We start from the raw sequence: 11,717 nt of genomic DNA on the forward strand, positions 1-11,717 counted from the left end.
CTAGTCCGGCTCGGAACGAGGAGAACGCATCTCCACCCGGGACTCGGTCCCTTTTCTTTTTGTCCAAAACAAATCTGCCACGATGCCTTCCTTGTTGTACGATGCGAGTTGTATGTTCAGGAGCACAACGTTCCTGTCCCACGCACGCCGCCTTCGGCCTGCCCGGCCCGAGCACGCCACCTGGGCCTCGCACAGGGCTTGGCCAGCCACGCCCTCCTTCAAGACCGCTCCCAAGCGTCGCGCTTCTGCAGGTGTTACACCGCCGCCGCTCAAGCGGATCGATCCATCCGATCCGGTTACGACCACAACTCGCTGACATTGTTGTTCGCTTGACTTCTTCCGATCGATCTCAACCGTGCCAACACATATTGCCTTCACGATACCGATCTAAAATCAAGTTTTCCTCTCGATCAATAACCAGCGACCTCTGCAAAGAACTTGGCTATACCACTTGTTAGAATAAATTCGAAATCACCATCGATCGTCTGAGGACTAAAGCAATCACATAAGCACGACACCGAGATTTGTTAACGAGGTTCACCGATATGGCTACATCCCCGGGCCTGACTACGGGCGCTCTTCCCCGTGACATCGTCACAATACCGCACACCGGCCACCCGGGCGCCAGCACACGCCGCTGGCTCCCCCTTGCGCGTCTGTGCTATTATGTTGGCATATGTTACATCGTGTGTCTACCCCCTCTATATATGAGAGGCCTGGGATATGAATGTCCTACTTGGACAAGACTCCATATCCTATCTAAACACGATACAACTACAAGTCCAACTATAACCTACCTTATACACAATATTCAACACAACTCTAACATTTAGACTTTTGCCTCTCCTTTTTTGGCATGAAATCTTATAAGCACCTACAAGTTTGGGCATATTTGATGTCATGAAGTTTTGGATTTTAAAATAAAAATTATGTAAGGACATCTGAGACTTGAAAAACCACTCTCTTGCATTATTAGCAGCTATTCATTAACAAACCATACGAGCAATATACTCAGGCACCACACCATCACGCTAACGAGCACACAATGACACAAACATAGGCCACATACTCAGATACCACACCATCACACAGCTAATGAACACAGACTCGCGCTAAGTAAGCACCACAAGTAGGCGGGTTATAAATGACGGCAGCTAATTGTCGTCGTCGATGTGGTTGAGCACCACAACTCGCGCGAAGTAAGCACCACAACTGATCGAGTGATCGAGCGAGTTATAAATGACGGCAGCTAGTTGTGGTGGTGGATGTGCTTGACGAGTCCGAGGTTGATGATGCCCCAGGCAGAGCGCGGCCATTGTTTCTCCTTGGCCTTGTCCCTCATCACCCCGCCCCACGACACCCACCCCTCCCATGACATCCTCTTGTCCCAGCTGCTGCCCCACTCCAGCACCAGCCTCAGCCCCTCCTCCGCCGCCGCCTCCGCCTCCTCCCACCTCCCTCCGCCGTTCAGCAGCACCTGAGCCAGCACCAGCCACGGCTCCCCCACGTACGGGTTCTTCGCGATGCACCGCCGCAGCAGCGACTCCACGCCCTCCTTGCCGTCGCTGCAGATCGCCTCCCAGTACAGGTCCCTCGTCGCGATCTGCTCGCCGGGGTCCAGCACCTTGCTGCACCGATCGAACACGGGCGGGATGCAGAGCTCCAGGCCCGCGTCCTGTTCGTCCCCCGTCGTCTTCGTCGACCCTTCTTCCATGTGGCGGAGCTGCTCGTCGGTGGCGATGAGGCGGTACAGCGCGGCGAGCCTGGACATGGCGCTCATCCACAGCCCCGGCTTGCCGGTCCCCGGCCAGAGCGCGGCCCAGTTGTCGCCGGCGAACTCGAGGCGCCCGTCGTCGTTGCGGAACAGCTTGTCCTGGTAGTCCGTGTGCTGGTCGCTTAAGTCGGCGATGGTCATCAGCACGAACACCGCCAGCACACGCCGCGACAGCGCCACCGGCTCCCCCGTCCGGATGTGCGGCACCACCACGCCCTGCTACGGCACCAAGGACCGCAGCTTCGCGCGCCACGGCTCCGCCTTGTCCTCCGGCCTGCCCCCACCGGAGCGCGCGGCCTGGAGGGACGCCTCGGCGGCGGCGAGGTGGTCCCGGAGCTCGGCGTCGGTGTAGCGGAGGTGGAGGTCGTCGTGCATGAGCGGCTGGCGCGGGACGACGCAGAAGTGGTGCACGAGCCGCTCGGCGGCGGCGCCGACGATGGCGCGGACGCGGACGCGGCTGACGTCGGGCTCGAAGATGGCGAGGTTGACGTAGGAGTTGGAGTAGGAGGAGTGGAAGAGGCCGCAGCGGGTGACGGCGTCGGGCGCGCCCCAGAGGCGGAGGATGCGGTAGACGTCGAGGAGGTGGGCGAGGAAGGTGCCGTGCTTGTGGTAGCACTCGCCGGCGCCGGCGGACACGAGGACGGAGACGAGCGAGGGGAGCTCGGGGTCGACGGCCGCGAGGTCGCCCCGGAGGAACGGCCGCGCGGCGACGAGGAGGGACTGGAGCTCGTCGTTGGTCGATGGGCCTCTGCCGTTGCTGATGCCGGTCGCCATTTCGATGATCCCGGCCGGTGTAGTGTGTGTCTCACTCTCACTCCTGATTATTACCGTGATTTTGTTCTGTTCACCCTCTGCCGTTGCGTTGCGTTGCGTAGCAAAATGAACAATTCAGTGGCCGCATGCAATTCAGGCGTAACTATAAAGGACGTGCGCGTGATACATGCACGGTGCTAGGATGGTGAGGTAGGAGCTAGGGCTATGATGCCTGCTGTTGTCGTCCTGTGAACTTCGTGGATGGAATGTGTCCAAGTTCGCTTTCCAGTGCCGTGTCTGGAGCAATAATCCTACCTTTACTCTTTCACGGGATCCTTTCAACCAACCAACTCGTCCGTGAAAAGTCCTATGCCTGGCGTGCACCAATGAGCTTTTTTTTTTTTTTTTTTTTTTTTTTTGCGAATGGCCTGCACCGATGAACACGTACGTACATGCAGACAAAGGCAGTATACGATGCGTCCGTTTCAGGTGACATAGGTTTTTGTTGCTTTGTCAGCGTTGCAGGCAGCAGGTTCGCGGGCCGGCCCATTTGCCGGGATGAAGTCATGATGACGTTGCACATATTCACATTTTTTGTTTGTATTTTCTGTTTTTATTTTTTTCTCATTTTTTACTTCTGTTTCATTTTTCACTTTGTAGGTTTTCAAAGTATTCATCGCACTTTAAAAAATATTCATATATTAAAAATTCAAACGTGTATAACTAGATGTTTCTCATGTACACAAAAAATGTATAATGTGTATGAAAAAAATAGTGATCAAAACATGTATATGAAAAAAAAAGTAATCAACATGTATTTAATTAATGTTAAACGTGTATTAAAAATGTTTCAGCTGTATATGAAAATTGTAGAATGTGTATGAAAAAGTAGACATTAAAAAATATGTTTCAAGAAATGTTAATCATATATCTGAAAAATGTTTGACATGTATAAAAATATGTTCCATATCTATACAGAAAATATACAATATATAAAAAAAAACTAGGCATCAAAACATATATATGCAAAGATGTTAATTATGTATTTGAAAATTTTTAAACCCATATAAAAAATGTACAATGTGTACTAAAAATGTAGACACGTGCTGAAAAAAGTACACGCCAAAACATCTATTTTAAAAAATGTTAATCATATACTTAAAACATTTAAACATGTATAAAAAATGCTGATATATAAAAATATATACAACGTGTATGAAAAAAGATGGACATTAAAACATATATTAAAATAATGTTAACTATGTTTCTAGAAAATGTTTAACATGTGCAAGAAAAACCCTTATTTATATATAAAAGGCGTACATTATGCTTGAAAAAATAGACAAGTGTTGAAGAGAAGAAAAAGGAAAAGTCAAAAAAAAGAATAAAAATCCCAATGAAAGCCGGAAAGGAAAGAAGAAAACCGATAAAGAAGAAAGAATAGAAAAAAAATCTTAAGAAAGAAATAGGAAAAAAAAGTAAAATAAAATGGCAAACCCAAAAAACTGATAAAAACTAGGCGACAAGCAATGAAAAAACAAAAAAAGACAGAAAAAAAAAATCTAACATACAGTGTTGGGCGGGCCCGCTAATTCCCATACTTACGCAATTCCTAATAGGTATCGGTACGGGTGAGAAATAGCGGTCGCGGAAAAAGAGGCTTCCTCTTTTTGCTTCAATCGAGCCTAGTTAAATTGCCATGCAGCGTGATGGCAGAGTTCTTATTTCTTGCCGCTCATTTTCTACAAGGAGAAAACGATTAACAAAAAGTTTAAATGAAATTGGAGATGGGAGGTACGGACCACCCCTGCCTTTCACATGCATTTTAAGCTTACATCCCCGTTTAGGTACTCATAATGGAGAGCAGTGGCGTAGGCAGGGATGGGCTACGCCCCGGGCCAGCCCTTGTAGCTACAGTACCTACCGAGACTACAGTGTCCAAAATACCTACAATATACAAAGGATCGTAGAGCCACGCCCCAGGCCATGGCCCTAGTAGCCTGGGCCTGGCTACACCACTGATGAAGAGTATCATACATTAGTATAATGCATATGATAGTGTATCATACTACCTTCATAGTGCATACTATTATAGATTAATAATTCAGATTATCTCATTTATTGTTATGTATGACACATAGTAGCGTAACACTTATGATACAATATAAAGATTTGATGCACAACCCTCTTTTTCTTAATGTAATTTGGTGTCACCTCATCAAAATTGATTAGACCCAGTTCTTTTGGCTGGTTCTGCCAGAATCTTGAGAATCAAAACTCTCCTAGATTCTCCCATAATCTTGAGCCCATGTTTTTGATAATCTTGAACCCATATCCGATTGTCAAAAAAACCATGGGTTCAAGATTCTAGAAGAATCTTTGGGGAGATCTGATTCTCAAGATTTTAGGAGAATCGACCAAAAGAACTGGCCCTTAATTGACATGCATGATACTTGCTATGACATCCGGTAGTGGAAGTATCATATGAGTATCATGCATTGCCACCTAAGCAGAATTATGAAGTGGCACTGTACCTAATGATGTGAGAGAGGCTTCTACTACCATATTATGATATAATATCATAGCATGTCAAACGAGAAAACTCAATCAGAAATTAATTAAGCCCTATTCGTCGTATTCGCCGTTGTCGCCATGGCTCTGATCAATCAATCTCTGGGTGTGAAGCAGCCGTGGAATTAGGTTTTTTCCACAAAAAGATGGGACTTTAGGCTGGGCGTCCGATACTTGGGGTTTGAGTTCTCATGCAAGCAGCCGAATAGTTCGTTCCTAGCAATCGCTTTTTTTGGTTGCTAAAAAAAAGCAAGCGCTCTTTTGCTTTTTTTGGTGAGCAAATCCTAGCAAGCGCTCATGTTGTGGATTTTTTTTGAGGCAATCCCACGAACCTTTATTAAGCCGTCACAACGTTTACAGAGACGAAAGAAAGGTTTCCAGGGTGCCCTGACGAAATTGTGGATGGATGGCTGCTACTTAGATGGTCCGGCCCATGTTTATTTCCTGTTTCGGAAGGGTTTCTTAGCTTTTTGGTTTTTTTAGTTGGCATGGGCTGGCCTGTGTTTTTCAACTTCGTTTTGGTCCAGTTTCATTTTTTTTACTTTTTATTTTTAAATTATATTTTTAAAATGTCATATTTTTAGTTTTATTTCTTATTTTCTTATTTATGTTTTCCAAATTCGTGATTTTTTTTAAAATTTCACGGACACATTTCAAATTCATGATCATTTTTCTTAAATCATAACTTTTCTAGAATTTACAAAAAAAATCTTGAACTTTTATCAAATTGGTGAACATTTTCAAATTTGTGGAATTTTTCAAAATTCATGAACTTTTCAAAATCCATGATTCTTTTTTCAAATTCGTGAACATTTTACAAATCCATGAGCTTTTTTATTTAACAGAAAAACTGGAGCTGGTCTTTTCTACTCCGTATGAGATATTAGAGCAGCAGCCACAGTAGAAGCTGTCCGCAAAAGAAATGAAGGGGGGCAAGCAAATGCGCTAGGAGCTTCTGGGTGACTTTCAAAATAACATTTTAAAGACTGGCATCACCTAGTTCCAGCAGTATTTTAAAGGAATAAAGTCCAAAAAGAAATGATACATTTCAAATCATTTTCACTGAACTTTCACCCCAAATGACACACAGATAAGAGATCACTTAGCTGGTTCATAACTTAAGAGATAAAATTCACTTAACTTGAGTGACAAAAATGCATAAATCACACGTATAGAGAAAATCAGCATGAAAAACTACACGCATATCCCTGAAAAAGTCCTGCACATAAGAGGGCGTGTAGGAGTAATAAAACGAAATCTCATTTCAGATACAGTGAATGAACAGCGCACACAACCTGAGTCAAGAAATAAGATCACCGCAATGGGTAAGCTTTGCAGAAGAGGTGAGAGTCACTCCACACTAAAAATACAGGGTTCGCAGAGTCTGTTGCCTATCACTTCGAGCATACACGCACACTGATTTAATGCAACTCAGCTCTGAACCTAAGTTGGAGCAAATTCAGAGAAATTTAGAGCAACTTTAGAGATAAGTCTATTTCCGTAGAGCCATATATATCTTTTTTATGAGAAAAACTTTTAATCTATTCATCAAATATCATGGTAGTACAAAAAATATATCAGAAGCAACAAAAATTACATCCAGGTTCGCAGACCACCTAACGACGACTATAAGCACCGGAGCAAGCCGAAGGCACACCGCCGTTATCGCCCCTTTCTCACCGGAGCCGGACAAACCTTATTGTAGTAAACAGTCGGGAAGTCGTCATGCTAAGGCCCCACAGGACCAGCATAGCAGAACAGCAACCGTCGCCATTGATGAGAAGTGTAGATTGAAAGGATCCAACATGTAGATACATGAACATAGACGGACGAAGATCGAATCCACCAAAGACAAACACCGAACGAATCATATGAGATCCGTCGGAGAGACACCTCCACACGTCCTCCGATGATGCTAGACACACCACCGAAATGGGGGTTAAGCGGGAAGAACATTATTCTATCTTCAGGGGATGCCACCAGCTCGCCTTCCTGAATAGAACACAAACCCTAACCAAACTTAGAAAACACCTAAAAACAGAGCCCTCCCACCCGCTGGACCGAGGTCAACCGCGTCCCCATGGTTAGCACAAAAGATGAGATACATCGGCGACGGCGCCAACGGGAGTCAGGGGAAACCCTATCGCTTCTGGTCTCGCCTCGCGAGAGAAACGAGCGAAGGGGTACTATAGAGCTATATATCCAGCGTGAACAGCTAGCTATGTTTGCTGGATTCTATAGATGGTACGGGACACTTCACTTAAATATATGGTCAATAGGTTTCTGGGAAGACATCTTGCTAGGCAATGCCAATCTTCGAGAACAATATCTAGCCCTGTACAACATTGCTCGCGAAAAGAATAATAGTATTGTGCAAGTGCTCAGTTCATCCCCACCCAATATTTCATTTAGGCGGGATTTGATTGGTCCTCGACTTATGTCATGGCACAATATTTTATCCCGTCTGAATTCTATTAATCTTAGACAAGGCCGGGATGTGTTTCGCTGAAATCTCACTACATGAGAGTCATTCACAGTAGACTCTATGTACCGTGCACTTACGCATTCTGAGATATCGGTGAATAATAACAAGAAAATCTGGAAGTCGAAGGTTCCACCAAAATATAAAATCTTCATGTGGTATCTTCGTAGGGGAGTTGTTCTAACCAAAGACAACCTCGCACGGGGCAACTGGCCGGGAGTAAGAAGTGTTTTTTTTGTACTCATGAAGAAACAATCAAACATCTCTTTTTCCAATGCAAGTTTGCACGTTCTATGTGGCTAGTCGTTCAAATAGTGTCAAATTTATATCCGCCCACAAGTGTCGCCAATATTTTTTGATCATTGGTTAGACGGTATTCTAAATAGATTGCTAATACGGGTGGGAGCGTATGCCTTATTATGGTCGCTTTGGCTATGTAGAAATAACTTGATTTTCAATGATAAAGATGCTTCTCCTTTGTAGGTTATTTTCCGTTGTACGCACTCGCTTCTTACGTGGTCTACGCTACAACGAGCGGAGTACCAACCGTTGTTCAAGGTGGTGTGTACGCGGTTGGAGCAGGTGGCTACGGGGTTGTTTACCCAACATGGGTGGCAGCATAATCTCCGGATCGGTCCACCATCTCTTGCGACATAGGCTACTGTCGCCGATTTGTCATTTTTTTCCTTTCATTTTGTCAGACTTTAGAAGTTTGACTGTGTGCATCTTAGTTATGCAGAGGCCGGGTCAGGGCCGGTCCATGCATATTCGGGGCCCTGGGGCAGCAAGACGACCAAATGGGGCCCTTGTGGACAATTTTTTTTAGAATATATTGTATTTCAAAAGCAATTCAGTACATAGCATATGATGGTCTTTGAACTAAAAAATACATGCCACAAATTATTTATTTGTAACGGTCCAGAGAACTACACCATAATAGTATGGAAAAAATGATAGTTCTACAAAAGATCGCTCTTCTAAGTGCCACAAAGAGACCATCATCTCGCTCTTCTAAGTACGAAAATCTTGTCGATGTCTCTAACAAACTCGAAAATCTCCATAGCACGCAATGGCACATCAGATTCTGGTAAAGTCATTTGCCGTGCTCGTAATTTCGAGAAGAGATCATCTAATTTAGCATAACTGTCAGAAAACATTTCTACAAATTTGAGCAATTTAATATCATTCAATAACTTCAAGTCTTTTGAGCCAAGTAAGAAGCCAAATATACTTTTGTACACTTTAATTTCTTCGAAGAACTACTGGTTCTAAAAAAAGTTGTGAATTGAACTTTTCTGCGATCATACCAGTTCATCTCTCTAGTTTTTCCACTTCCTTTTCTCACTGATAAACATTTTTCTAGAAGACATGTGACCAAACAATTGCGGAAAAACAATCAATACAAGGAACAAAAGCACCTATGGGCATATGGGTTGATGTCGAATTGTCGATGTAGCTTCCCAGATCTGCAAGGCTGCAACACTCATTCCCCGTCTGCCCCTTCTCATCCCTGGATCCAATGAAGCTTTGAAGAACAGGCCAACAGAAGAGTAGAAACTAGGAAGAGAAGAATTGGAGATGTCAGATGGAGCAATCGGAGGCAGAGAGCCGGGCTATTTAACAGCTAATCAGAAGAGTACTTGATTGGAAGGAGGGAGACGTATCATCTCCGATGTGGTGATTCCTCAAACGTCTACTTGGTGGGGAGCGCTGAGGATGCAAAGAGAGATGATTGGGGAAGGGAATAGCACTGTCGGTATCCATTAATGGATGCACGGGAGCGGAGTCTCGAATCTGGAAGTGCGTGGGAGCGATGGCGCTGTTCTCCGGGTGGAGAATTTTTGGGAGGAGACGAGGAGGCGAGGAGGCTGGAGACGTGCAGCAGCGTAGCGAAGCGATCGATTCCTTCATTTTTTCCCTAATACACACATATACTGGGCCGGGGCCCTACCACCCAGGGGCCCAGGGCGGTCGCCCCGTTGCCACGGCCTATGGGCTGGCCCTGGGCCGGGTGTTACTCCTAATGCTTTGTATCCGTTTCATGCTACATTTTCAGATAATAAAAACGCCCTTTATCGAAAAAATACTTCACTTAAAATAAAAGTTCACAACACCTGGAAGTGGCTACTTTCATTTTGTGCTAGAGTTGATTCAGTTGATGCCTCGGTGTTGTCCATTGAGGCGGGTACAAGACCGTAAGATGCTATGAGAAGCAGTAGCACCGGCCAAGCGACCTTGAGGAGCAGCAGTTGTTGCCAGACGCTGAGAGCGTATCAGCCATATAGTAGGAGGCCTTTCTCTGATTGTCCATGGCATTTCTTTAAATAATCCTCTGAGTTGTGTTATCTTTAGATCTAAAATCAGAAAGCAAGTGAAGAGTAAGAAACTAGATTTGACGAGGGGGGAGAAATCAGTTGATAGTTTCCACATTTTCATATCACGAACAGTTCATCTATGTACTACTCAAGACAATACGTCCTTGATAACTTCCAGAATTTTTTGTTCACCGATTCAGTATTCCACCAGTAGTCCACCTTACTAGCATACATAATTGGTTACAATAACTACTATCGCTATTATGTAATTATGTTGGCAATCTCTTACGCTGAAGGATTTCTTCCAAAAATGATCTTATATATGTGCATTCAAGAAAAGCAAATTTAAGTCGAAGTGCTTGTTTTCCAGGTTTCTTTTGTCAATTGTCAGGTTTTTCAGCCTATGTATCATGCCTGCTACTACTTCATTCTTATGTTTCTACTGAGGAACCTTGAGGGATACAGAAGTACAACTTAACTCCATGTCTTCACCTCTTATTGTTTTTTAGCAGGAATGCACTAGGAAGGTCCAAAGGAGAAGAGATCGAAGATGGCTCATGATGATCCAGTTCATTGCTAGAGTCCAAAGTCCCCCACTATCTTTTCATCAACCATTTAGGAGAGATCATTAATAGAAGAAGAAAGAGCAGAATACAAAGGTTCAGAGGTACCGTGACCAAAAACCAAAAACAAATTAAAAGGAATTAAACCAACTTAAACACTATTGTACAAGAAGGTCCAGAAATCAGTTAACTGGCTTAATTCAATAACTAGCATCAACCTCGATTTGGCTGATGACATGGAGAACGGGAGAGACTCTTATCAAAATTATCGTTTTCTAGTAAATCGCATGTAACTTGCTCAGTGTTTCTATAGATCCTCTAAATGAAAGAAGCTACTGCTATGAGCTATGTAGTAGAAATTCTTATTCAGATTGCAGGTTACTTACTATGCGAGCCTACTTTGCATGTAGAAATGTAGAATTGTACTCCATTAGTTTGCTCTTCATTGACATTGAATGCGACATGCAAATAGGACTGAAGCCTGCACCTATTGGGGGGATGAACTGATGACACATCTCTAGGAGTTTCTGTAATTTAAAAAGTCCTGATTCATATTTGGATTAGACATGTAGACCACTTTAAGAATTATAGATAATTCAGGAGAAGCTACATCTGGCCATCTTGTTTCATCATATTACCATATAACTTCGAATTTCAATGGCATGTAGAGCATTTTGATAATTTAAATAATGATGTTTGTTGCTAAGAGGCCTATATTTGGGTTGTCATCGACATCACTCATAAGTGGGCCACGTTGCATGTGAGACGGGTCTACTCATCTGCATTGTCTTGACATAGGTGATTTTCAACCTTGCTCGGTCGAGATATAATTGTACTTCCATTATGTTTGCCTTCAATATTATACTGACAACTTAGTTGTGTTGTACAGGATGATAGTTGATGCCATTAGAGGCACTAAACCATTTGGATTCCCAACTGTCTTGCTTGGCAATGTCGCTCTGCACCTAGGGTGCCTCATCGCCTATTTATGCTTTAATTTCTTAGCCATGTTATGATCTCTGAAGAAAAAGGAGCAAAGTAGTTGCCTTGGTGTACATCATTTTTTGTTGCTTCATGTCATTACCAGTTGAAGAAAAAGGAGAAACAAAAGCATAGTAGGGTCTACCAGCCACACCAATCTCAAAGCAACGTTTGTGGTAGATTCTCCACCGGTACCTCCCGCCACCGGTAGAAAAACTTATTCGGGAAAGTTATGTGCACATGCGAAAATGTGACTGATTGCCATGACGTTAACTACT

General features: G+C 44.0%; 2 protein-coding genes across 2 annotated transcripts; both read right to left on the reverse strand.

Moving 5' to 3' along the window:
• Positions 1-948: 948 nt before the first annotated feature.
• Positions 949-1,915, reverse strand: LOC141021375 (uncharacterized). Its single transcript, XM_073497017.1, has one exon. It carries the CDS (start codon positions 1,913-1,915, stop codon positions 1,250-1,252), a length of 666 nt encoding a protein of 221 aa, XP_073353118.1. The 3' UTR covers positions 949-1,249.
• Positions 949-2,548, reverse strand: LOC109753447 (uncharacterized). Its single transcript, XM_073497018.1, has one exon. It carries the CDS (start codon positions 2,546-2,548, stop codon positions 1,994-1,996), a length of 555 nt encoding a protein of 184 aa, XP_073353119.1. The 3' UTR covers positions 949-1,993.
• Positions 2,549-11,717: the final 9,169 nt, after the last annotated feature.

This window comes from Aegilops tauschii, chromosome 4 (genome assembly GCF_002575655.3).
Source record: "Aegilops tauschii subsp. strangulata cultivar AL8/78 chromosome 4, Aet v6.0, whole genome shotgun sequence".
Taxonomy (NCBI): Eukaryota; Viridiplantae; Streptophyta; class Magnoliopsida; order Poales; family Poaceae; genus Aegilops; species Aegilops tauschii.

What these genes read in the sequence shown, in the direction of transcription:
- LOC141021375 (XM_073497017.1), bottom strand. Translation starts at nt 1,915, where the DNA reads ATGACCATCGCCGACTTAAGCGACCAGCACACGGACTACCAGGACAAG.
- LOC109753447 (XM_073497018.1), bottom strand. Translation starts at nt 2,548, where the DNA reads ATGGCGACCGGCATCAGCAACGGCAGAGGCCCATCGACCAACGACGAG.